This window comes from Myxocyprinus asiaticus, chromosome 1 (genome assembly GCF_019703515.2).
Source record: "Myxocyprinus asiaticus isolate MX2 ecotype Aquarium Trade chromosome 1, UBuf_Myxa_2, whole genome shotgun sequence".
Taxonomy (NCBI): Eukaryota; Metazoa; Chordata; class Actinopteri; order Cypriniformes; family Catostomidae; genus Myxocyprinus; species Myxocyprinus asiaticus.
In genome coordinates this window covers 3071919-3099789 of record NC_059344.1, presented here as the reverse complement: position 1 = coordinate 3099789, position 27871 = coordinate 3071919, and the positions used below count along the sequence as shown (strand labels likewise).

Genomic DNA, 27871 nt, shown 5'->3' with positions numbered 1-27871 from the left:
AGTTACTGACAAGTGTCATCTCCCATCAGACATTTTTTTTCACATCAATTCAAGCTTGAACACACTTTCACCCTTTAGCGCATTCTCAGAGACACAGGTTCTGGTCCCATGGAAACCAGGAAGTAATTGTGTTTACATAAACAATGGTAAATGTTTTTCTGAGGTTGCATTTTAATTCTGAAAATGCATTTTTTTGCTTCACTGATGGTTAGGTTTATGGTTAAGGTTTATAATTAATAAAATATGCATACATTTTTGACTGTTACATCATTTACAACTAATAATACAACTTGCTTTTGGCACCACCCTGTGGACATTTCACCTCAACAATGATAGCTTCAGCCACTGGGGGCAGTGGTTTGAATTTCTATAACTACAGACCAATTTTAGCAGCAGAACTTTCGACCTCCTGTTGCTGAATTTACAGAGATATCAGTCTGGTGTCAACTGTCATTCTATGATCATAGTAAAGGTGATTCTATATGGTCATAGTTATTCATTAGTGCATCATTTACAATGAAAATGTTATCATTTATCAATTGATTGATAGAATATTTTATTAATTCACTGATTGGTCTGTTCAGTGCAAGAATGCAACCATATACAGTTTTCAGTATTGGGAAGATCAAATGTTTTAATTTAAGCATCAACAAGAGGAACCAATATCATTCAACCACAAATCTGACTGTCTGTAGTGGTTATGGCCCAGGTTTAACATTTAAATACGTTCTTTGGTAAATAAGCCATACTCATTTATTCATCACTGGTAATGGTGTGTAACAAACGTTTCTTTACTGTAAGTCTTAACCACATACCTTAATGTTTATGAATGTTTATTATATTGAATATTTTTATTTGGGCTGACTTTATCACAGGCCTTTCATGTGTGAATAGTTAAAATGTACTTCTGAAATTATGGAAATTTGTGAATGTGTAAATAATGGAGCACCATACATAGTCCATTTCACACCCATGATGGTTTTTAAAAGCTCATGGCGAATTGTTCTTGACTGGAGATGCCAGCTGGTCTGGTCTATTCAAACTTTAGAGGCACAAGAATCTTCACATGTTCACTGAACATGATTTCTGCCATCCAGTCTCAGGTGCTCTTACAGATGAAGATTATGTATTCCAGTCAGCTACAGCAGAGGGGAGAGAGAAAAAAGAACAAGATACAAAAACACTGAATGCATTGGTCAGATGGTCATTTACATGGTAAAGATTTAATTCGACAATGAGGTTGTGTTCAAAAGTTCATACACGGTATTAAGCACCAATAATATGTAAAGTTTTGAACAAGTTGATTTGAGTAATTTCCAAAAAACCTAAATGTCATTTTACTTATATTTAAAGTACCTGCATGTAATAACATCTGTAATTACATTGTTGACCCCTAACTCTTACCCTACCCCAACCTAACAACACATGTGAATCTCAGAATCTAAGTGAGAACACATATAGCATGTTCACAATAAGTGCATTTGATCAAATGTTTATTTTTTTTAAACTCTGGAGAATTTTTGGTCTGCCGCCTGCAACTTTCCACAGTCAAATTTAAAAGTTCACCATTAACACATACTGTGGAAAAATTGCAAACAATTGGTCTAATTTTTCAGAGAACCCCTCAAATAAAAATTAAAAAAGACAATTATTAATAAGTCATATTGTATGTGTTTATAATCTTATGATAAACAGAATAAGAAACAACCAGAACAGCAAAATTTGTAAGCATGTAATTTTGGTTCTGTTCACCCCATCTCCCTCCAAATAGTCTTATTTTATTCCACTAGATGGCAGAAAAATATTGTTTTCTCTGTCACATTCATCACAATATACAGATCTGAAATGTAGGTGGTGCTCTAATGCATTTTAGTTCTCACTGATGTGCTCATCCATAGTCACATTCAGTCTAATTTTCATTTCAACCACCCTCATTATTTCATTGAATATCTTGGCCTCTGGGTGGATTAGAAGCTCATTCTAAGTGTCATTAGAAAATGGAAATCCCCTTTGCGATTATATAACATTTCATCATCAATAGTCAAAAACATATATTTATAATGATTTGTTTAGCATGCTTTTCCTGCTGAATGGCATATTTTGTTCTGGACATCTAAGATATAACATTGGATTATTCAGCCAAGCAAGATCACAGACAAGCAAACAATGGCTCTCTTTTGAGAACTTCCTAAGGTAAAATAAGATAAAAATGTTTAGCTATTTGGGGCTTAAAGCAGCAGTTATCGGAGCATAAAAGAGACATCTGTATTTGATGTCTTACAGATATCATATTTCACTTTGTGATTCTTTTGAAAATATTCTGAACTGTGGTATTAGAGCAACAAAATATAACTATACAGTCACATTCCTGAGAGTGAGAGCTTTTATTTGCTATATGACATGTCCATTTATGTGCTATGTGAAGGAATTTTATATTCATATTAATATTTCTACCTTATTACCTCTAGGGGGCACTAATTTTCAATGTAAATGTGTTGAGGTCTTATTTTGTTATTTTAAGTAATATAAATGCAGAAGTGGTGATTATCTCTGAAAAGTTCAGATTTCAAACTCTATGGACCCGCCGGCAGGTCCACAGAGTTTAAGATGATAAGTGAGTTCTTATTTGTTAAATGCATATAATTAATGTTGGACCATAATAATAGTAATAATAAGCCGTAGTGAATTAATTGTATTGATACAATAAAAGAGTAAATTGACTCTCTTACCCAGAATTTTCCAAATCATCTACAAGGTAGCACTCATTTTTTAAAAGGCTTTGGTAAAGTTTCGCTTTCAGTGTAGGTGTTGTCAGGAAAGACAGAAGCTTTCTCATTTTCTCTTGGGATGTTTCTTGGGGTTGTAAAATGACTGCATATTTCTCATCACCAATCAGAGCTTTCAGGTCATCTGCAATGGGCTCCACCAGAGAAACTCTGTTGATCAAGTCTGTTCTGTGCTTCTCCACAAACGCAGCACCTGCATGGAGATGAAAAGACACTGTAAACAACATTGGGCCAAAACCACACAAAAGCTGCCTGATTATGGGACATTTTACACTTAGGCACTTCATGCGGCTCCTAAAAAAATAAATAACATCAAGTTTATGGCACAAACTTTTGAAGGTAATTCTATCGCTCTCTTGAGTATGGATGTTTGTTACCACCACACTACGGACCATGCATGGTCAATGCATTGGCAACATGCTCAGGTCTGCATCCACATACTTGTGAAAAGTATGTTTCTTTATGGAAGTATCTTCATGACAAATGATAAAAAAGCACGCTGAATAGCACTAATTTAAAAACAATGGACTACAATGCGGGTGAAACTTCAAAAATGTTACTAAATGAAGTTAAATGTGATGACGCACAGACTGTGATAAAGGTTTATTTGGTGAGGATCTTTCCCTGTTGCTCTTGATTTTCATCAAAACCCAATTACTGGCGTAAGTTTGCGAATGTGGCTTAAACAACCAGAAGTATTTAAACTTCGCCAAGTTCAATCTATTGTGTGTGATTAGATTGCAATCTTGAATGTGTCTTGTGTTGGTTTTTTTCATGATCGGAGAGTTTCCTGATCACTCCCCCCCCCTCCAGAGAGTCCATACAGCTCCATTTAAACATTACATTAATAATAACAGTAGAATCTGTAACTAAAATATTCGGCAATGAAAACAAAGCTAAATCAAAACAGAAAACACAGTCTTACCACTTGAGCTGGAATAGCTGGATCTATCTACAAAAACAAGCAAAGCAGCATTTATCACAAAAAAAAAAAAAACTTCACAATATGCAACCTGGTGAATAAAATTGTGGCATACTGTAAATATCAAAATGTTAATGGGAAATTGCATCGTTTTAGTCAAATGATTGACAATAAAACCAGATGCTTGATACATTGTCATAGTTTTAAGGCTTTGTACCACACATCTGAGGCAACTCAATATTATGTTTACGCTGGGCATGTTGTGGTTATGTACATTAACTAACCAGTGAAAGAAAATTGTTAGTTTAATTAATAATATAATAATATGTAATGTTAAATGTCAGGAGGGAAACAGATACAGTATGCTATTTGTAGAGATTTGAATGTTACTTCACAATTGCCCTTAAAGCTGCACTACGTAATATTTTTTGTTGAAAAAATGTACAAATTGCCATTATTGATTGAGTACATAAATCGTTTTCAAACCAATGTCCTTGTCTTATGCCAATTCACTACACTAAGGAATGATTTGAAAACATAATTTGTATTTTGAGCTGTCGGGTCAGATTTGGCGCTAAATTGCTGGCTTATGCCGTTCATCCTTGCTTCATTACATCATGTCTGTAAACACAGAAAAGGAGTACCGGTTGTCACATGTTCTGGCTGGAGAAAATACGCTATTCAGTTCTGTCAGTCACTGTCACACAGTTCAGGACAGCATCGTTGTGGTCTGGATGGATGTTTCTCTGTTAACTGTTTGGTGAAGTTCTTTACTTACTATAATGCTTGGATATGCTTTCTGGTAGCTTTGTTGAAACTTATATTGGTTGTCATGCTTTATGAATCAAACATTACTGTGTGTTAACCGATCACATCTCTACGTTGATGAGGGAAGTTATAGTGACATGTTTACTAATATTCATGACCTCTGAAATTTACTTTTTGTAATTTTTATATTGCATATTTACTTATCACCTGAGGCTGTACAATATAATCTATAGAAATAAAGTCTTCCATTGAACCCATATCAGCCATATCACGAGTTTCACCTCTTAAATTGCTAACTGCATTACAATACAAAAATTAATAGTAGATAAAACACTTGAATGATCATATTAAAAATATACTGGTAACTGGTGGTGGTTTGTTATCAATGTAAAAGCGCTCTGAGTATCAGAAAAGAGCTACTGTTGTAAAATCATTCATTCAAAATATGAAAATATGAGTGTTGTTTATCTTTATCAAAGCAGGTAATGTTTCAGTTACAAATGTTTATTAGAACAACATAATATCAACATGAAAATAGCACAGTATGACTCTGATTGTCTCCCAGTCATGATCACACACAGGTGATGTCCAGGTAACTTCAAATTATGAGATTCATCCGCCAGAACAGCAAAGTCGAAACACGACTGACATAAAGTGTTCTGCCACAAATTGCTTGCAGTTTTAAGTTCCAACCACAGATGTCGCTAGAGAGCACAAAGTTACAAAGTGCAGCTTAATGGAATAGTGAATACATTTAAATTATGCCAACGTGTGTTCGCCCCCCATGCCGTTCCAAACTCGTATGACTTTCTTTCTGCAGAACATCAAAGGATAAACTTTGAAGAATGTACTGATCGCTCTTTTCCATACACTTACAATGAATGGGGACTGAAGCTGTCAAGTGACAAAAAAGATATGTCATACCTCCAACTGATGAGAGTGAGATGTGAAATAGACAGTAAGTGTGATACCATCAGCCAAAATCGTTTTTTTGTTTTGTTTTTTTTTTTGTTGTTTTTTTTTAATCTATTTTGAAGCTTGAAATCTCTAGTTCCAATTCACTGTAATTAAAAATAGCATGTAAAAGAAAAGAGTGACCAGCACAGTTTTCAGGTTTTTTTTATTCCCCTTTTGTGTTCTGCAGAAGAAAGTAATTCATGTTTAGAATAACATGAAGGTGAGGAAATGATGACAACTTTTTATTTGGCCAGATTTTTATATCTATTATTTTTTTTTATATCTAGCTAAATTAGGGAAGTGATGCATTAACTCAAACTCCACACATACTCTGAAATATAATTTTTAATATTTATTATTTTGGGAGCTCTAAAAGTCTCAGATAAGTGCTTTAACATAATGAAAATCATCTTACCACCTCTGCCATATTCCGCTGTAATGCAGAAAAGGTACAAAATGATTACTAATCTTAAATTGAAAACTAAACATTATATGATCTTTATTAAAAAAAAAAAAAAAAAAAAAAAATATATATATATATATATATATATATATATATATATATATATATATATATATATATACATAATATAATGCATTCAGTTTATTTACAATTACTGTAAGAAGTACCTTGAATGCAAAGTATTTTTACATCAAGGTTTTTTTTTTTTTAACAAAGGCTTTTTAACGGATCTGTCAATCAATTCAAGTTTTTAGTCAAATAACTTGATATGGATTAATAACCAAATTAATCACACATCAATATTGGCTGAAAAAAGATCACCCAAATATCTATTTAAACATGTTGCAGAAAGACATCTTTGCCTGCTGTATCATGTCTCCTTGTTTTTCAGTACCTCACGCCATGAGCCCTACGTTTTATTCAATTTACATACATGTTAGTAGGCATAATTAATTGCCATATTTAATTTTGTTACTTCTTTATAATTAATCGCACAAAATGAACGTTAAATTTACAGCCCTATTCGTAAACTTTTCATGTTTATTTTCCAAAAATATGTAACAGTCAAAGTTTAATTATTGTCTTACCTTTCCGTATTTTTGCTTTCCAAACCACTTTATCATTTTCTGCACTGACTGTGTAAATCATAAAGTCTTCATATGCATCTTCTATATATATCTCAAAGAAATTTGGGCTGGTTTCCCTAAAGCTCATCACCTACATTGGAATAAAGAGCATTGATCTGAATACCTGGATACCACTCTCTTATGTAATAGAAATTTAAAAGAAATATAAACAAATACATGTAAATAAAATAAAAAATACCTCAGGTTCAACTTCTAGGTTAGATGAGCAGTTTATCTTGAGTTTGTACTGGTTATTCAATCGCAAATTGTCCTCAGATTCACCCAAAAGACTTTGTGGTTTGTTCTCTGGATTAGACTTAATGATTCGTTTACCATGTGAAGATGGTGAATTTTTCACTTTCTGTGGGGGAAAACATACAGAAAAAATAGAATTAATTGGCTACATCACAAGGATTACAAGTAAAAACTATTGCAGTGTCACATACACAGGGCCGCATTAAGGTACCACGGGGCCCTGGCTTACTCCTCCGCTGGGCCGTGCCAGTTGTCTGAGTGGGGGGTGGGGGTGGCCATGGTTGATGTTTTTACTCTGTGTCAAATGCACTACACGGACCGCAATCTCTGTTGTGCACCATCTCCATGTTTACATTTGCTCCTCCCGACGCACACGTTTATACGCATGTGCTTCCACAAACGTTGATGGGGGCAATGTGTGACTGATGCTGCGGCTGTATAATATACAGTATCTATTATTATCTGACATGTAACTGTGACATCAGGTCTACCACGTGACTGCATATAATTGTTTAGCAACAATTTTATTCTCGGAAATGGTGTACAATGGCTTTGCAATTATCAAACGCAATAGTTTTATTTTTGATGTTTCCCTTTGTTGCTAATAAACTCCAAGAATGATCTGTTAAAGTTGCACATAATGGATTTACAAGTGGTCCGAGGCTCTCATTAATTCACAAAATGTTTTACCTGCTACCTAGAAAACAATGTTTTTGGGAATCATGCCATAGAAAATAAGTAATATTATTTATGTGTGACTTTCTAGTTTCTAGTCCAGCTTCATGCAGGATATCAGTAAATTTTTTTTAAAATTTTTTTAGATTTTCTACCTAAATGTCAAACAGAAAATAATGGCTTATAACTCTTAAGAAAATAACATGCTGAGTTAATTGCATGGATTCATTTTAAAGAAAACTTTTTGGAATATGAAAGAAAAAAAAAAATGGAACTTGAGATGTTCAGTTTAAGACACTGCTACGAAAACACACCAAAAAGGGCAGGTGTCCGAGGTTAGTTTTGTTGATATCATTTACTAAGTCGAGTTGTTATGACAGCTAACAACTGCACAAGTTGAGCCAGAAATTCATTTTTACTCCAAATAACACTTTTTTTTCTCTGCTCATTTTGTTAGTTTTTACATTGCGTCTCGAGACCACAGTCAGAAAACAGTGAGTTTCAGTGAGTCCAGAAAAAACTGTTGCCATAGGGTGCATCTCAATCAGCTCCCTAGTTCAGTAGTCAGGGCACTGATCAGTGAGTCGGCCATTTCTAGGCATTTTCATCCATAAGTTGTTAAAAGAAGATTTAAAATACACTCTTTATATTTTCAGTTCTTTATGTAATTTATCTTTCATAATCTTTCATAACTCATTATCATGTCGCAGGTGATTGAGTCCTACTGTAAGTGTCCCAGTGCTCAGTAGATGCCTTGCCAGTGCCCGAATTTGTGTTTTAACCCTTTCCAGCGTTCAAATTTGGGAACAATTATTCCCATGGTTCCTGTCTCAATATCTTCGCCGTCCAATCACCGATTTTATTTCTGAAAACTGACAGACATTCATGACAATATAAGCTAAAAGCACATATGGTTAAGGGTTTACTGGGCATGAATAATAAATATATCGCCATCAGCGTCATCCTCCATTTGCCTGGGCGGAGCCAGAGAGGATACACCGGGAGATTACTTCCAGTGTTGGACTTACTGCTGCAAATTGAAAACTGAGGCGATCTTTCGAGGTTAGACAAGTTATTTAACAGGTGTTGTCAGTATTGTCTATTGAAAGTCAAAACGTTTTAGTTACAAAGTAACTAAAGTAACGCTAAGTAATGCATCATACTCTGAGTAACGCTAGTTATTTCTGGAAAAAATGACATGACCGTCGGCGTTCATCGGCCAGGCAGCTAGCCTCTATTTTTAAGCAAATTTCTGTGAAACTTGCTAAATAAACATTAGCTAGTAATACTGTGTACATTTTTAGCTAAATATCAATAACTTTTTTGGCCAGTTTTGTCGCTTATGGAAGATAGTCAAACCTTTTTAGTTACGGAGCATTTATTTGCGTTAGCTAGTTTTTTTTTTGTTTTTTTTTGTGGAAAAAAATGTGACCGTCAGGTGAGACTCTTCTTTTTATATAAATGTATTTTTGGCAGTTTCTGTGAAACTTGCTAAATAAACATTAACTAGCAATACTATGTAAATTTTTAACTAAATATCAATAACTTTATTTGTCAGTTTTGCCGCCTGTGAACAATCCGCCTGAAGTAATGTGAGGCAGAGAGCAGACGCTGTTCAGACCTTTTTTTTTTTTCTTTATGCTGTTCAGATCTGACTGGAAACTGGCCTGCTAGTTAGATAAGTTATCTAGCTTATTGATTTCCCCATGTAAAAAAAAAAAAAAGGTAGATATCTTTCTATAATTTAGCAGATAGCCTTACCAATCCATCACACAGACATGATTTTAGATTGTGTGTAGCTTCCTGTTTACAAGGAAAATGTGAGAGGGCTGTCTGCAGTTGGACATTCTGCTTAGTCTGCAAGCCTTTGGTGACTATTCAGTGAATGGATTTGTGAAGAACACACTGCTGTAATTTTTTTCTGTTGCAGAGATGGAAAGACTATGGCTCCCTGCTTTTGAGGGTATGAGCACTCAGGAGGGAGATCTGCTGGACCAGGAACTACCGCAGGAAGACCCGGACCAAGAGGAGATGGAGGATGAGTTGGAACCTGATCCCCAGCCGAGACCATCAACTGGGTATGTATGAATGTGTATGTATTGTTTGTTTCCATTTCTCATATGACTGATACTCACTGTAACACTAACACTGTTACTCTTATTATTTTGGGTATGGCTAGCCATTCTCGCACAGGTCCCAAGTCAGCTAGAAAGAGTAAATGCTTCCCTGACTCTGTTTCTTATCCCTCGTACTCTGACATCGATTCACAGTCACCAAAACCTCTACCATTTAAGCCTAGCCGTCCATTCAGTATTGACTTAGGTAGCATGCATCAGGCTGTGTGGTCAACCTCTAATATGATGTTGCGAGAAATTGACTTTTTCATGCTGTATTTTACTCAGGCTGTAGTTGCTGAGATATGCAGCTTTACAAACCATCAGGGGTGGGAGCTCGTCCTAAACTGTCCGTCATATTCCAGCTTCCAAGGAACTTGGATGGAGGTGACCCCCGATTAATTTTACAAATTTCTTGGGTTGCTCATTTACATGGGGTTTTCAATTCTCCCTGATTCCCATCATTATTGGGGAACCAAGTCACTCGTGGGCGAGGGGATTTATGTTGTGTGACCGCTACAAGGCTCTTTTAGCAGCTCTACGTGTTGTAGACCCTACCACAGAGGATAATCAGGATCGCCTTAGGAAGGCGAGGTTTGAGGTTTGTATGGACCACCTCAAACAAAAATGCCAGCAGCTCTTTCAGCCTAACTAAAATCTCGCAACAGATGAACGTATGGTCAAGTCTAAAGCTCGGTCAGGATTTAAACAATACATGAAGGGCAAGCCTTCTTGGTGGGGTTATAAATTATGGGTAATTGCAACATCAGATTCGGGGTATACTCTCGACTTTAATGTTTACGCAGGCAGTCATGATGGGCGTGTCACTGACTTGGCCACCAAAGTAGTTGAATCATTACTGCAGCCATTCAAAGACCAGGGCCACAATGTTTGGTTTGACAACTTTTACACAGCCCCAGCTCTTATGGTTAAGTTGTTAGAAATGGGAACTAATGGCTGTGGGACATGCAGGGTGAATCGTAAACTGTTTGCAGAAATTAAAGGCATCAAAAGATGGGAACACAAGACAGCTCGTGGGGATATGAGGTGGTGTAGGATTGAGGGGAATATACTTGTAATATACTTGTCAGTGGAAGGACACGCGTGCAGTTACATGCCTCTCCAATTTCCACAATGCGAATGGCTCAACCGAAATTACTAGGTTTGTAAAAAATTATGGCAACTGGACAAAAGAAGTAGCCCTCCAGCCCACTGTCATCAGCGATTATAACAAAAGCATGGGCAGTGTTGATAGGTCAGAATAAATTATAAAATCTTATGATGTCCTACAAAAAGCTCAGAAGTGGTGGAAGACTCTTTTTTTTCCACTTCATAGACATTGCCATCATCAATAGTTTCATATTGTTTAAGGAATGGCAACACATTCATGCGGCACCAGGGGATGAGCATAGCTCGTCAGCTGGGAGGTATCGATATTCACACAAGTTTCCCTTGGCATACACTAAAGCCTGTAGTCCCTCCTTCGTCATCACTCCACACAGCCCATGTCCCTAAATTTGAAGAGTCCTCTAAGAGATGTTGGCTATGCTATCGGTAAAGTAGGACTGAAAATAAAACTAAAGTAGCTTGTTGCACACCGGAATGTAATGGCAAAAGACTTTGCTTGGTTCGTGATAGGAACTGTTTTCAGTCTTGGCACTCAGCTGAGTGTGACCAGTTTCAAGAAGAGGCCTAGGTTGGGCTGTGTTTATTGGTGTTGTTGTCCTCCCCCTCCCCTCTTTTCTCCCTCTCTTCTCTCCACAGGTAATGCAGTTGTTGAGTATTTATGAATTTATATATATTCTGTTCCTGCACTCTTTATTAAAAATGTATTTACTGTAGATATTTCGAAAGTTTGATTTTGTATGTTTTGCTGTATAATTCGTGTGAGATTCTAATGTTCAAATTAAATAAAGTGTGTGTTTTATTGAACACATAAAATGTATATTTCAGTGTTTGTGTCCTTCAATTTCAGAAGCAATCTCAATTTATTATTACAGGTGCTCAAAAGGAGTATTTGAGGAGTGGTCATGTGAAATGTATCTTAACATTCTAATGTTTTTTTTTTTTTTTTTTTCGTTTTCCCACTAATCACTAGAATGGTCGTAACTTTTAAACAATAGATTATATTTCAAATCTGTCTGCTATTCTACATTGCCCATAAAATCATGTATATTTCATACACTCTAAGTTTCCCTCTAGCTTGTAATTAAAATGGTTAAAAATGCAGTTGTCTGATGAGGAATGGTGGCTGGAGAAGATTTTTGTAAAAATTGCTTTGTGAAATCTTATTGATAAAGGATGATTAGCCTTAAATAATCATACATATATTTATATCATTTGAAAGCGCTAGTTCTTCTCTTCAATATGGTATATACAGTTCAGGTGTGTGATGTTATATGAATATGAATATAATATGAATTTTGATATGAATATCATATTCTGGCACAGAATGGAATTTTCGGAATTTGGGGCTCAGGATTTAAAGGGTTAACAATATACTGATTCGTAATAAAGGGAGCTAGGGATCTGATTCAGACGCCCCCATAAACATGCTATCAGCTAACCACCATAGCCTGTCATAACACTCTTTGAGGGATATTTCAAGAGTTACACATCGTATTACATTGTGTTTGTTCTTGTTTGAATCGGGATCTTCTGTTGTATATATACTATATACACGGTTTGAAATTAACACCCACCATTGACACGTACGGACAGTGTGCTCCAGAGCGAAACTTGCATAAATCAGTCGGGTTTTACTCGAAATTAGGATGGCCAGCAGAGACTATAAAACTTTTGTGACCTATTTGAATTCTACAGAGACAATTCTAGTATAAAGCTCTATATAGAGGAAATCAAACCCCTCAAACTGCTAGACATCCCATCCGTCATCATCCTTACTAAAAATGTTTTGGTATTTGGTAGTGTTAATATATATATATATATATATATATATATAATTCTTGCACTAACTGGTAATTATTATAGATTCATATTTAATCTATTAGACTTTATTTTTATCACAACAGTACAAGTTGTAGTTAATGGTTTCTAAATTTGTTTAGGCTATCTGTGTGTTTTTTTTTATTGTTGATAGTCTTATTGATAGTCTTATTGTTTTTAAGACTATCAACATTAAGGTGCATTCAGTAATTTGGGGTTAATTTAAAAAGTTTTACATATTAACAAATGAATTGTGTTTTTGTGAAGAGTTCATACATCATTCATACATCTGAATGGTGTACACTCACATGAGATGAAGACTGTACTCATAATAGTTTTCTATAAAAAGTGTTTTTATTATACATGATGCAGGTCACCCCCTTCAATGGGTTTCAGTATGTTGAAATCACATGACCCGCCCTGTTTCACTAAACGTCGAAGAAGAGAATCCTCGCTTACACGTGTCTCTGCTTAGTGCAGTGTTGTTTGGTGACACAAAAAGAACACAATGGAACATATTTATTATTGTGCTTTAGCAACAGAAACAGTGGGAGATTCAGTAGCTGTACTGCCGAAGAAGTGAAAAAGGTCTGAAGCAAGAAAACAGAACGACCGGCAAAGGCAAAAAACTACAGTAAACATTGGTATGGTATAACGTATGTTAGTAATGGACAGTTTTCAGTGGTGTTTACAAATGCAACCGCAAAGAAACGTGTCATTTTCTTTTCTTTGTTATCACAGCAGTAGTGGGGGGGGGGGGGGGGGGGGCATCTACCACCACCTCTATGAAATGGCACACGTCTTCATTCGTTTAGTAGCTTGGCACAGCAGTTGTTGTGGGTTTTGAGTAAACCATGACATTTGTTTGCTTGGAAATAAAACGAGTTCTTCAAATACAGTATTCATGGACATGCTAAATTTGATCATCAAAAACAATTCTAATCTTTCCTTTACCTTGACATTCTGTATCGCTAAATAAATGAGGTTTATTTCACGCTAATCAGTTCTCTTATAAAGGTAATAACTGTCTTTAGAAATAAAGTGAAACATAGACAGTCTCCAAAAATTATTGATATGAAGGACAATAATAGTCTGTCCTTAACTGTAGAAGTCTGTTCGCTTGAATTCTAACGTTTGTTTTTAGGCAAAGCAATTATATTATATTAGTATTATATAACTTTACAAATTACCTCAAACTCTGATATTTTCCAGATGCAAATGATATTCCAAAGCTGACGGGGGCAGCAGAGATGATCATGCTGATCCACATCGATAGATGGCAGAACACCGTCTAACACCATTGTCTTATCTGTACTAAAAGTCCACGAAGAAGAGCAATGCTAATGCTAGCTAGAGAACTACTGAATGCCCCTTTATCCTAACCACAGTAATGAGGAGACATCCATGGTTTTACCTGTGGTAATGGCCTTGTCATTACAAATGCCACTGTTAAACAATATAGAACAATGCTAAACTTCCATATGCATGTACAATTTAAAATGAATGGAATAAAATTATGGATAAATTATTGACAGATTTTCCTCCTGTTCTAACTGTCCATGACACAGATATTATAAAGGTGACTTAAATCATTAGTCTTGTGTCCTGCTAAACTAATATCATTCTCGTTCAAATAATGTCCAAACAAATGCATGCAGTTACAGTCTCCAGCCACCTTTATCACTTTTTGCAAAGCAGGGGATTTTAGCTATGAACATGTTGAGTAGCTAGTGACCATGGAAACTACTAGCCACAGTGGCTGGTGAGCCAAAAAGTTAATTTCAAACCCTGATTATATTATATATATATATATATATATATATATATATATATATATATATATTTGTATTATTATTATTATTATTATTTATTTATTTATTTATATGTGAGATGTAATTAATTAATTGGTCATACAAAGTATGTAAGAGTTTTATTGTGTTTAAGTTTGAAGTCTTTAATATATCACATGTATTTACAACACAAATACATTCTTAGCTTTCATCACTAGAAGCATAATTCTGTCTAACTTTGCTCTGTTGCATTTGGACGTATTGTTTGATTGTCATGTTTGTTTTAGCTGGATAAGGACTGTGTCCCAATGAGGCCTGACTCAGCCTCTGTTTTGTTGTGTTCAGTGAAGACATTGTAGGGATTGTTTGGCGTTTTGAGAATCATGTGACAAAGCCAAATGAGCTGAGCTCAATGGGTATCTAAAGAAGAAGAGCCTGTTTGATTTATGTATGTGTGGGCGGGTTTAAGTGGTTTACGAGGAAATAATTAAAATCGCTTAAACATACTAAACCATGTTTTAAAAAAATGTAAAAATGCAGAAAGTTTTTTGTGAGGGTTAGGTTTAGTGGTAGGGTTAGAATTTGGGGATAGAATCTATAGTTCGTACAGAATAAAAATCATTATGTCTATGAAGAGTCCTCATAAATATAGCTGCACCAACATGTGTGTGTGTGTGTGTGTGTGTGTGTGTGTGTGTGTGTGTGTGTGTGATGTAACGTATCTATGTGTTTGTATAATAAGAATAGATTGTATAAAATTGAATATGTGCTTCACGAATGGGTAAGGAATCTTATTATATATAATCTTTATTTATTTATGCATTATTTATTCTTACAAAAATAGCTTCTAAAAATGCAGTGGTTGGAAAGAAGTTGGGATTCACAAAATACATGAAAGAGGAATGGACTGACTTTCCTGTCATCAATGGCTGCATCAGTGCACATGATAAACTTTACCTCTGCTGTACTTTAGTTTGTAAATCTAACATCTTGAAATGCCTGGTATTCTCATTTTATGGACATGAATTTTTGGTTGATGAATATTATATAATTTGTGGATGTTCTGTAGGCAGGTTCCCAATTATACAAGGAATAGGAAACAGCTTGGTGTCATGGCTCTGGATTTAAAGGTTTTTAACGTATAGCCTACGTGTTTAAGAAGTCTGATTACAAATTCTAACAGCATTGAGCAGTATTATTAAGAAGGATTGCGGATGATTATCTGTGGTGGTGGAATAAAGCAGTTGGTAGATCTGAAAAGTTTTCAGTCCAACTCATTTTATACTCAGGCATATGTTTTTTTTAATTTTTAAGAAGCAATATTTAAGGATTTGCTTAATTTAAAAAATAACTCTTTACCGATGTAACTTTAAGCGTATGTTAAAGTGTCTCCCATGCATAATGATGCATACATGGATGTCTCTGGGCTAAGCCCCATATGTCCACTGACCCTAGAACCGCCCAGCCTGATCTCACAGTGAAATCGGATAGAGTAGACCGACTTTTCTTTCGGGAAAATCATAATACATTGACCAAAATTCTGAAACACTGCCCCCAGTGGCCAAAGCGGTAAGTGTTGTAGGGCATATGGGCACATGTGAGCTCCATTTATGTCCAGGAGAGGTCGCCAAAAGCTAGTAGTGAAGCAAGAGAAAAGCATTTATTTATAGATTCTATCCCCTAACCCAAACCCAAACCTAAACCTTACCTTAACCATTAGTGGAGTAAAAAACAGTAAAGTTAAAGGGAAGAGTGAAACTCCTAAATCATGCTCGTCATTGATTATTCAAACATGGTTACTGCCTGGCTTTGAACCGTGGTCTCCCACGCAGGTGATGCAACACACTACTGATTACATATTGAAACCACTGCAAACATGTCTGATAAGAATGCTGCATGCCAACGTGTCGGCATACAGTTGCCGATCCTAGGGTACCGAAACTATTGGAAACATCATGCCGACTTCATATGTGATCATGTTGCACCGCCCCTGCGTAGTGGCACAGAACACAATTTTTTTTAAGAATTCTAGAATAATCTGTACTCTTCCCCTATCAGAACCCTGTACTTAGAAGAGATGATGTCAATTTATTTGCATATGCCTATACTAACTGTTGTTTCTGTAATCTATGTTAGTTCGAGGTTAGAGCCTCAACTTATTTTGTCTTTCCGTCTTTTGCCTTTGGAAATGTGTTTTATATGTATTTAGCTTCAATGATAATTAAAGGTGCTGTAAGCAATTATTGTTTTGGAATATCACACATAATGTCGCTATTATCTAACAGATAACAAATTATAACAATTATTTCAGTTGAACTGTTGAGTATTTCTACATTTGTTTACAATATATTGTTAAGTTGTTTGCTACCTCCACTAAGTCTTCTCTCTGTGGAATCAGGAACATGTGGAGGGTGAGATGGGCTGTACTTTCAGTTATGTGATAAATGAAAACCTCAGCGTGGACTGGTGGATTTGCATCTTCTTCCACAACAACACCATTGCCTGAGAAGGTGGGCAGTCGAAGTCTGGCATGAAAGGGGTTAACATTACAATCTTCCAGTGTAATCACCCCCGATTTCTTTATATGCAGGACTTTTGCTGCGGATGTGACGGAAGGTTCTGCCCCTGGTGAAAATGCAGTAAATAAAATATAGATTTTAAAATCTGATATGACACTAATCTGAAAAGTCAGGGTTAGTGTTTCAATTACCTGTTACAAATATTAAAGAAATGTTCTGGGTAAAATACAATGTAAGCTCTCCCGACAGCCTCTACCTCAGAATATAATTTGCACGCGTCTTTCAGTTTGTAGAAACCAACAAAAACTTGTTTAGGGTAATGCGTGTACAATGGAAGCCTTTAGCAGGAGAGTGCACAGCACTGTGACTAAACCTTTCAAATATAGCTTAAAAAACCTTTACACTGTGGTGTCACTGAATCGTTTTCCAACCCTGTCTGTGCAAAGTTACATCCAATCATTCAACTCAAAAAGTAAACCATGGCTACAGTCTCTTGGTACTCACACAAAGATACCATTTTGGGACGCCACCCAGATGACATGCTTCTCTGGGAGTCTATGGGAACTTCATGAGCTCTATTAGCATTGGATCTGCATCTGATTGTCTATTGAACATTGGGCTTTCAATCAATTGTATTTGTGTCCTGCCTAGAACATGGCTTCTCTATAATGATTGTTGCCAAGTGGAGAAATTTCATGTAATTTAACTCTAGTCATAAATTGGACTTGGCCCCTTTAAGAACCAGAGTTTCGCGACACCTGCTTTCCGGCACTCTCTCGTGCTAGAGACGTGATAGAATACACTGTGCAGGAGAGCACCCGGTTTTGTTCATCGGTTGCTAATTCTTTGGGGAAATATAAATTCTAAACAAAATGTTGTTAAATTGCATTAAATATGTTCAGAAGAGTCATATGTTAAATCTGAATGTTTGTTATGGGATATTTTTGAAGGTTGCATATGGATTGCATGTGTGGAGTTTGACCACATTTTGGTGCACATGCAAGGACTGGGTATGTAAATTTAGAGTGAATCATACCTTATTTAATTATTTATAGCCCAGAGTTTTTTCCAGTTTGGTGAATAAGTGTAATATGTGTTATACTGTATGTGAAAAAATGTGTGGTATTGTTGAGACTGTTATACACGTCCTTAAAGCCTGGTTAGAAATGCATAAAGGGGGCCTGGGTAGCTCAGCGAGTACTGACGCTGACTATCACCCCTAGAGTCACAGGTTCGAATCCAGTGCTTGCTGAGTGAATCCAGCCAGGTCTCCTAAGCAACCAAATTGGCCCAGTTGCTAAGGAGGGTAGAGTCACATGGGGTAACCTCCTCATAGTCGCCATAATGTGGTTCTCACTCTCAGTGTGGCACATGGTGAGTTGTGCATGGATGCCGCAGAAAATAGCGTGAAGCCTCCACACACGCTATATCTCCACAGTGACATGCTCAACAAACCACGTGATAAGATGCACAGATTGACTGTCTCAGATGCAGAGGCAACTGAGATTCATCCTCTGCCACCCAGATTAAGGCAAGTCACTACACCACCATGAGGACTTAGAGTGCATTGGGGAGGAAAGGTGAAAACATATTTTTTTTTTAAAAAATGCATAAAATACTGTGTGTTTAAGCATGTGTTAAATGCATACAATGCTTTGAGTGATTTAAGCAAGTACTTAAGTGCACAAGGTGCTGTGAATGGTATAAGCATGTATTAAGTATGTATTGAAGTATATGGTTAAGGTTTGTATTTTCTTTTGACATTAGCCTGAACTGTATTTCATTGTACCTTATTTCATTTTCACATTTCATTTTTTGTATTTCATTGCCATATTTCAGTGTACCATATTTAATTTTTTGTATTTTCTTAATTTATATATATATATATATATATATATATATATATATATATATATATGGCCCCATCAAGCACTGTTTTTTTTTTTTTTTTTTTTTAAACATCCTTCAGAATAAAACCCCAAAATATATTTTTGTATCATGTTGTTTCTCTGCAACCCATCAGCTACATGATGATTGGTTGTGCTCTCAAATAGGTGGAACATTGCAACAAATGGCCAGTAACTGAAACAGTGATGTACATGATTGACAGACAGTGTACAATATGAAATGTAAACCACCGCTCATCGCGGAGATAAAGTACATGCTCAGTTATTTGCAATCTGTAATATTTGTAATATTTCTTACCTACACAGAGGAAATGAGGAAGATGAACTTCCTCAAGTGTGCCAGAGGTTATGGTGATGTCCATCAAAGGGCCACATGGCTTGTATCTCATCAATTTGAGATGGTCACTGATGTGTTCCCATTCAATGATCCGATACACAAAACTGACATCACTGACACAACACCAGCGGAGGCCAGTCACTGAACACTCATACTGCCCTGCTGTGGAGCTCACACTGATCAACACAAAGACAACACTCATTAACACTTAAATGTTTTCATCCATGATCATTCACACAACGCGCTGAAACCCGAATGCTGCTTTAGTGTTCATAACTTGCACATCTGTTTATGACTTAGGGGCTGTTCACACAGGACATGTGCTTGTATTCCAACTGTGATTCTTTTCATTTGTTGTCTACTGTATGTTCACAGGCGTCAGACAGACATTTTTGGCCATTGTGCTGTGTCTCGCTGTTTTTTTAGTGTCTTGTACAATGCACATCATTTTTTACGATGTTTTGGTTTTTATACATTACACTAAGTAGTATCCAGTATTGCTTAGTATTAAAGTATTACACTGAGATATTTGTCTAATACAGCTTAGCTTTATTAGGCAAGTAGTCTTGTAATAGGCTGAATAATGATGGTTATTTTTTCAAAGTATACACCAACAGAACTCGGATGCAAACCAGCGGTTGATTCCAGCTGTTCAGTGATTTCTTTCTTCTCAAATTACATAATTTCAACGCAAATCAATATTTGATGTCCATGTATTTATTTATTTGGTTAGTAGCCCTGTAATAAGTGGGATAATGTACAGTCAGCTGGTTGTTATCGCACAATAAACCCCTTCAGTGTGATACAAGACCCCTGGTTTATTGTGCGATAACAACCGCATGCTTGAAAGTGAAACAATGATTGGTCAGTGGCAAACTTCTGAACGGAGCGTGATAGGTCAGGTGAGGTGAAAATAGACTTTGTGATTTGAGCTTGTGATTTGGTCTGTCATCCTTGGACTCGGCCTAATGAAAATGAACAAATATTCACAACATTACCTGGCTGTAATTTCTACTTGTTAGCTCACTAATAATGTGGACGGTTATGCTTAATTAACCATGAGAGGCAGAAACCATGATCACAGTGAAAATACGATAAATTGTAAAGCCCTAATGTCAGATTACTTCAAAGTGAACCTTACTTCAATTGCATTTGTTCTCCTTCTGTAGGTGTTTTCAGTGTCCAGCAAACAGAGTCCTGGGCAAAAGCAGGACACTAGATCATGTCATCCTCATCAAACATTGCTTGAATAGATTTCTCATTGACCACGTTTACATGCACTTAAGAAAATGGTTTATTCCAGGGTTTTTGCAAAAAGCAGCTTTCTGAAACATCATGTAAACTAGAACACTCCTTACACCATTTAATGGATAAGAGAAAAGGGTTTAACACACCTGGGTTTCTTCCAGAGAATGCGGCTTAGTGTGGTCATGCAAACAAATTAGTGCTGTTCTTACAGGTTTTTCAGGAGTGCGCATGTGCGTGAACAGACCGAATAACAAACGTCATAAGATGGAGCCCAACAACAAGTCAACATAGTGGAAAGAATTCAATATTGCTGGGAGTACATTGAGAAAATCACATTCACAATCAACTATTCTCCTTTATACACACCATTGAAAAATATCGATTGTCCCTCATGACAGCATATGTGCGTTTGCACACTGCGGGAATCCCTGAGTTTGACATAAGAGGGAAACCACACTATTGCACCGCAATTCTGCTGCAGGTCATGATAGAAAGTGAAGAAAACAAACAGCAACAACTCTGTAATATCTGGAAATAAAGCAAAGCAACGGAAAGTAAAGCATTGCGAGAAAATTACGTTGCTGTGGAGAAAGCTGTTTACTGAATGAGCCGCATGTATACGGGAGTAAAATGTATGCTGCAAACACAGCTCATGTAAACACATACACTGATTTCGAGCCTTTGGCAGCTTTCTTGCAATCAGGGCCGTTTCTAGGCATAGGCGATCTAGGGCACCACCTGCTGAGAGGGCGCCAAAGAGGAAACCTCAGCCATAACCCCCTCCCCCGGGTACGGTACTGCTTGCAATAAACAGCTTTCTGGTGTCAGTGTAAACGTGGTCATTGTCTTTATAAAAGAAGAATTAAATCAATAAGTTCCTATGTTTTTAATTAACTTGGTCTACACCCTGACAATATAATTCACAAATAAAGGGTCATAAAATACTTTTTTACCCAGTTTGTTTTATTTGAGACATTGAATGATATGTGCATGTTGCACATGATGTAAGACAATGATAAGATTGGGTGATTTACATTTTCTTGCATCTATTCTTTTAAATCAATATTGAGTGACCATCACTGGATGTGTTGTAGCAGGGCCGTTTCTAGCTATAAATGGGCATATAGGGCCCCCGAGCCACCGGGGGACCCCGCAAAGCAAGGTGTTTTTTTTTTTTTCCCCCAAGTAGGATTTCGCTTAGGGCTCCCATATGGCCAGAAATGGCTCTGTGTTGTAGATATGTACTGTTTAACACTATGTCAGCAGTGTCATAGTCCACCTTTTTATTATTCATGAGGGGGCGTGACCTAATCCTTTAACCAATGCTTTAAAAAAGCAACAGTGTACCCAAAAATGAAAATTATGTTATCATCATTTACTCATCCTAATGTCGTTGAAAATTGTATACCATGGTGAATCATTATGAACGCATGAACTACTTTTTGGTCACGATCAACTGCCATTGTATTGAAAAGAAGGACCAAGATATTAATTAAAACTTTTGAATGTCCTTTTGTGTTCCACATAAGAAATAAATTCATACAGGCTTGGGATGGCATGAGGATGAGTAAATTTTGACAGACTTTTCATTTTTTAGTAAACTATTCTTTTAGATGTTCTTGGCGAGCTTAACTACAAAGTCTGAGCTCTTACAACATAATGTGTGAAGTTCAAACACACACACACACACATACACTTATACACAAACATAAAGCAGACACACAAACAATGCACACACAAATTCTGGGACTGATTTACTGTAATCAAGCAACAGATAGTACTCACCTGTAAGTCAGCACAAGTCTTACAACCATTGTAGGAAACTGATAAAAGAAAATTAAACCATCAGCAAACACATAAACTGCACACCATAAACAAAAGGGCCAACAGTCAATGTGAATTTCAGGAGATTTTTATTTTATTTTTTATTTTATTTTTTTAACTAACCCTAACCCATAAATGGCAAACCGCAACAAGGGTCAACAACAGGGATCATAAAAAATCTCTAGTCCCAGGATTTTCAGTGTGGTTTCTGTAAAGCTCCTGCATTATAAATTTAACCTCATAATATGAGAAAGATTTAATTATAATATTTCATTTACTGCAATACAAGAAGTCGGAACGTTAAAATCGCCCCTATAATATATATGAATAAAATAGACATCAGTTTGAATTCAAAGAACCTTTACCTTGTGAAGAGAAGTCCATGGTGCTGGTTATTTCTCGCAATAGTTTAGGAATTTCAAGGTATTTTATCACTTCTTCTGAGTGTTTTAAGAGTGCATTCATATCTTTGTTGTGCTGTATCCATTCTGAAAGTGTAAGATATGTTGGTTAGCCTACAATCTCGATTTGATCAAACTTCAAAGTAACTATTAGGCTGAAGCCCAAAGTATACTTTTGTCAGAAGCTAACGCTTAGTGCCTGCGTACAGGACTCATAAGCAGAGTGCTCGAGCTCTGAACGTGTGCAGCCTGATTTTTCTTAATGTGCATATTCTGAACATGCAGAATGTGCATGCGCCTGGAATTATTTGCACTAATTAGTGTGTCCACGAGGTGGGGAACACTCACAACTGAGCCTTTGCTATCATGAAGAAGTGCTAGAAGAAGATGTAATTCCTGGTAAACAACAGGAGACAAAGGTCAAAAGTAAAGAGCACGTGTGTGAGGAGGTGTAACTTGTGTAACTTGAGTCTGAAGGACTAAGTCTAAACTTCTGAAGATAAATAGTTCAGTATCTCATAGCAATTGTATTGCACATGCCAACCACCTGTGTATGTGCACATAAGAAAATATATATCGTGGCGACAAAATAAAGTGTCAATCGATAGAGATTTTGCTATATCGTGTAAATATCCATGTGCGCAGCATGGGCTTATCTATCAGTGGGCAGGGCTTCACAAGAGACTGATAGAATTTAAGAAACATCAACAGGGTTTAAAAAATATTCAGCAGCCTCCCAAGTAACTTCAGTTACATTAATCTCACGTTCAGTGCTTCATAAGTGCTTAATATGCTGCCTGGAAGCACACATCTGTGTTTCTATCTGTGTTATATCTGGAGCATGCAAGTGCAGGTGAGACCAGCATGCTTCCTGATGTTTACTGGAGAGTGCAGAGCGGGATTACGCACGCTACTTAATCATTTTTGACCCAGGAAAAACCCTAATGGAGAAAGAAATCTCCACAGAACAGGATGACTCCTAAACAAGTCAAGAAAATGAAGAGGGGCTTGTTATTAAAACGGGTGTGACATCTGTGGTGTAGGTTCACAAAACCCAACACGGAGCAGAAAAATTTTATATGCAATCTGTGATGCACGACGATAATCACTCGTAATAAAAATAATACAAATTCGTTTTACCTCAAAATGAAGCAAGCAAAAAGAATATTATGAAAGCCAAAAGATGCGGTCCACTTTAATTTGGCTATAATTGTATTTTATTTTTTCAAGATATGTTTATATTTATTTGATATTTATTTTCTGCATGAAGTTTTTACATAATTATGGAAATTTGGAAAGCGTTTATTTTTGTTGCATTATTATTATTATTATTATTATACATATATATTATTCTCTATATTGTATTGCTTTGGGAAGATCGAGTTTCTTGAGGAAAGTTTATAATAATATTGGTCAACAACATGTCAGACTGAAATGTGGCATATTGTGAAACGTAGCATTATGATAAGAATAAATTAAAACAATTTTTTTTTCTTTTCTTTTTTTACTTTTGACTATTGTCAAGCTCCGAATAAAGAGAAAATTATATAAGAGGAAGTATTTAATTAACTGACAGAATTATCCAAAAAACAGACATTACAATATGGTTATTTAATAAATAAATAAAAATTTCCCACAAGAAATATTTAATACATCGTGATATATATCGTTATCTTGATATAAAATTACTCATATTGTGATATAAGATTTTGGTCATATCGCCACCCCTATGCACAGTCATATGAAGTATACTAGTGTTCAGCTGTAGAGTTTATTTTCATTGCAAATGAGCTTGCTATTTGCCACAAATTTGCCAGAAGTTTGCAGCTCTTCACCGGTAGTGTGAACCTTCGGCAAACCTTTGGCAACAGTGAAGAGTTTGCAGCAAAGCTCATTTGCATGTGAAAATAACGAGTGGCAACTCATTTTTTGTAAGGGTACACAGACGCTAAACGTTCACGTCAAAACCAAAGTATACTTTGGGCTTTATTGAGTACATGAGGGAAACCAATCTGTGGCACTGGCATTGTTACATATATCCCTTTTTGAAATAGTAACTAAAATGGGCAAAAAGTGGACATGTGATCAGCTCAAAGTTAGCTATTTTATGATGTTACAGTGAGGCACTGAAAATGGAAGTGAATGGTGACCAACTTTTGAACGTTAAAATACTCACTTTTTTAAATTATAGGCTCAAGACACAAAGCAAGATTTTTGTATGATAAAATCACATACTAACCTTTTCTGTGTAAAGTAATAGCAAATTTTACAACTTCATTACCATGACAATGTAATGTCAACAAACCCTAAATTGACTGTAAAAATTACAATTTAAACAACTTTACAGCTCAAATAATACACAAGTTTTAACAGAATAATTAATGTAAGTGCTTTTATAAAATCATAAGCTTCAAATTTCTGCCTTTAAATGTGCTATATGTAATATTTTTACTGCACTAACTATATTTTGTTCACCAGATGGCAGCAATTTGCCTCCAATTTATGTTGCATTTTCATATTTTCTTCATGTTTCAACTTATAGAAGAGTAGGTTTTTATTTTTTTTATTTTTTATAAAACATTTTTTTATTTATATATGCAAATCAATGGTAAAATTAGGAAATTTACATGAAAATAAGATAAAAACAGTATAAAATCCCAAAATAAATGCATAATTTTATGGCATATGCTATTTGCACCATATGCACCCCAACCCTGGTGAAAATAAGGGTAGATACTAATTGCACCCTGGTGAAAATAGTGTCAAATACTATTTGCACCCATATTTATACATTAACATACAGTATGAGGATCATTGCAGTGTGTTTATTGTGTTTATGTAGAGTCCCACAGACACACTACATTAACCTCAACCCCTAAACCTAACCTTAACCTTACCTCAGAAAAAACAACCGTGGTTTTGATACAGTAACCATAGTTTCACCATGATATTTTTGTAAATTTACAGTAACCACAAAATTAACCATGGTTACTATATTGCCACCATATTACTGTGGTAACACCATGGTTAATTGCATTAAAACTATAGTTTCTGCCTAAAAAATGTGGTTACTACAATATTAGTGATACAGTGATGTCTACACACAAGTGATGCCGAGCCGCGGGAAAGAGTGCGATTGACAGACCCCGCCTCCGGATCAAGCCCTTCTCTGCACTCCCCGACATTCACCATGACCAAATCACTGCGATGAAATCAACATTTATATTATTTTGTATCTATTATTTTAAGTAGTATTAAAGGAAATATTAAGAGTGGAAACATCAAATCGGATGGGAAAAAGAGTGGGACAATGTGCAGATTCGAACAGCGGTTGCTAGGACAACAGTACACATTCACACCGTCTTTACACCCCACACCACTGCAGTGACACCTGATGTTTAGATTGTTGTATAATTCTGTGGTTCTACCAGACTATTGGGGTGCAAATAGCCGCACTGTGTGGCAGATACTGTTTACACCGGGGTGCAAATAAACACTTTATTGTTCTTACTTCAGGGAAGAAAAAAATGGTATAATTATCATCATCATCATCAAAAAAAAAAAAAAAAAAAAGGGGGTTACACATCTAACCGTTGCGGACCATGAATGCCAAAGGGATGTGCCATTTTTCAATACCATAGGAAGGTTAAAGAGATTATTCAGGAGCACATTGCAGATAACGGTGGTCTGCTGCTTCCTCTGCTAAATAGTGCTCAGAACTAACCGGCATGATCACAAATACACAGCAAATTGCATTCAGCACAGATTTTGTAGGCGTGTTTACACCGTTGCCTGATCTGCATAATTTCTTTATTGATTCAAGTGCTAAACCAGCACAGACAGCGTGCACAAATAGCTGATACTTTTACCAAGAACAATTCATTCTTAGGGAATTCACCTGCATTACACGAGGGTTGTGGACTTTGTTCATCAAGTAGGAGGCATGTGCAAATAGTAGGTGTATTCAAACTCTGTATTTGAATGCATTTTCATTTCAGAAAAATGTAAATATGAACCTGTCTTTCTCTGACTCGGTCCACCAAACCTGTTAAACTTGTTTTCACACACTTACTAGGCTCAAGAAGTTGCCTCTCCATATCAGTGAATTGTCTGGGCAGTCCAGTCACTAAAACACAAGAATAGACAATTGTTTACTCGATCACATACATGGCATGTTACATTAAACGGGTACTGACACTTGGTCTCTTGGATGGATAGCAGGCCCATCAATCAATTCTGAGGAGGTGGTTTAAGACGCACACAAGATACGAGTCGGCCAAGTGTAAATGCATCTGGTTGTTCAGGCTACATGCATAAATCTCCAGCAAGGTACAGGCTTTCCACATGCAAAGCAAGAGTCTTACCACTAGAACAGCATGGTTGGACGGGATCTGAATCATTTTCCAGCATTTCGATTGTGTCTTTAATCAGTTTTATTCCTGATTTTATAACACTTTGTATTGCTGACACATCAGTTTCCTTGTGTTTCTTACGGTGGGCTTTTATCAGGGATTCTGCTGCTCTTTTTATTTCCACGTCTGTCTTGCTTTGGGTGTAGCCACTTGGCATTACATAAAAAAGAGAAAATGAAAGGAGAACCAATGTCACATACATTTGACAACATCTGGTTCATAGAGTTCCAAATAACAGTGGAAATCAGATATAAAAGCATCGACTGATACCTTTCTATGTTATAAAGACGAGACAGCTTCACCGCTTGTTCTACATAGTCACTCAAAAGACGTGCCAGATTTTTAGTGTCCCTGTAATCTTCAAATACATGTAAACAGAATGAAACAAGATTTTCTATGTGCATTTAAGAGTTATGATTCAGATCAGAGTGCTATTTTAAAAGGTAAAATGTGTCATTTCTGCATCACTGACATCACCAGACATGTTAGTTTTTCCATGTCATGTTTCAGACTGAAGTATGAAATTACAGAGTATAGTAAATGCTAAAAGTAATGGCAGTAATTTAAATGTAAATATTCTTTATTTCTGAGGAACATTCATCAATATGAGCTGGACAGATTTAAACATTACTGTAAGAAGTTCATTTTCACACTCACCCATATCCATATCTGTTCACCTAAAGGTTCAGCAGGATTTTTAAATGAAGAAATTCACCGTAAGTCACACTACGTACAAATAAATCCAATAAACATAATTTCAGGAACAGATCTCAAGAGAATGTTCTCCTTCATTATTCCTCAACATCACAAAACACTCTTACATAACTTAAAACACTCTTGCATAACATAACTTACTTTATTGGCTGGGTGATCGTATAAATCCTTGTGCTTTCAATGTTTCATTCACCTTATCTTAATGTG

General features: G+C 36.1%; 1 protein-coding gene across 2 annotated transcripts; it reads right to left on the bottom strand.

Moving 5' to 3' along the window:
- Window positions 1-468: 468 nt before the first annotated feature.
- LOC127441785 (NACHT, LRR and PYD domains-containing protein 1 homolog) lies at window positions 469-27871 on the bottom strand. 2 transcript variants are annotated; one of them, XM_051699364.1, is made up of 16 exons: window positions 27806-27871; window positions 27608-27676; window positions 27221-27308; window positions 26903-27099; window positions 26611-26664; window positions 22503-22625; window positions 22099-22136; window positions 20207-20262; window positions 19027-19241; window positions 16671-16927; window positions 6722-6883; window positions 6484-6613; window positions 5849-5866; window positions 3712-3738; window positions 2730-2979; window positions 469-1139 (listed from the first exon to the last, which is right to left on the bottom strand). In XM_051699364.1, exons 2-16 carry the CDS (start codon window positions 27615-27617, stop codon window positions 1136-1138), a joined length of 1629 nt encoding a protein of 542 aa, XP_051555324.1. In that variant the 5' UTR covers window positions 27618-27676; window positions 27806-27871; the 3' UTR covers window positions 469-1135. The 2 variants fall into 2 exon arrangements, with proteins under 2 accessions (XP_051555324.1, XP_051555325.1); XM_051699365.1 differs by having other exon boundaries at window positions 27608-27627; window positions 27806-27822.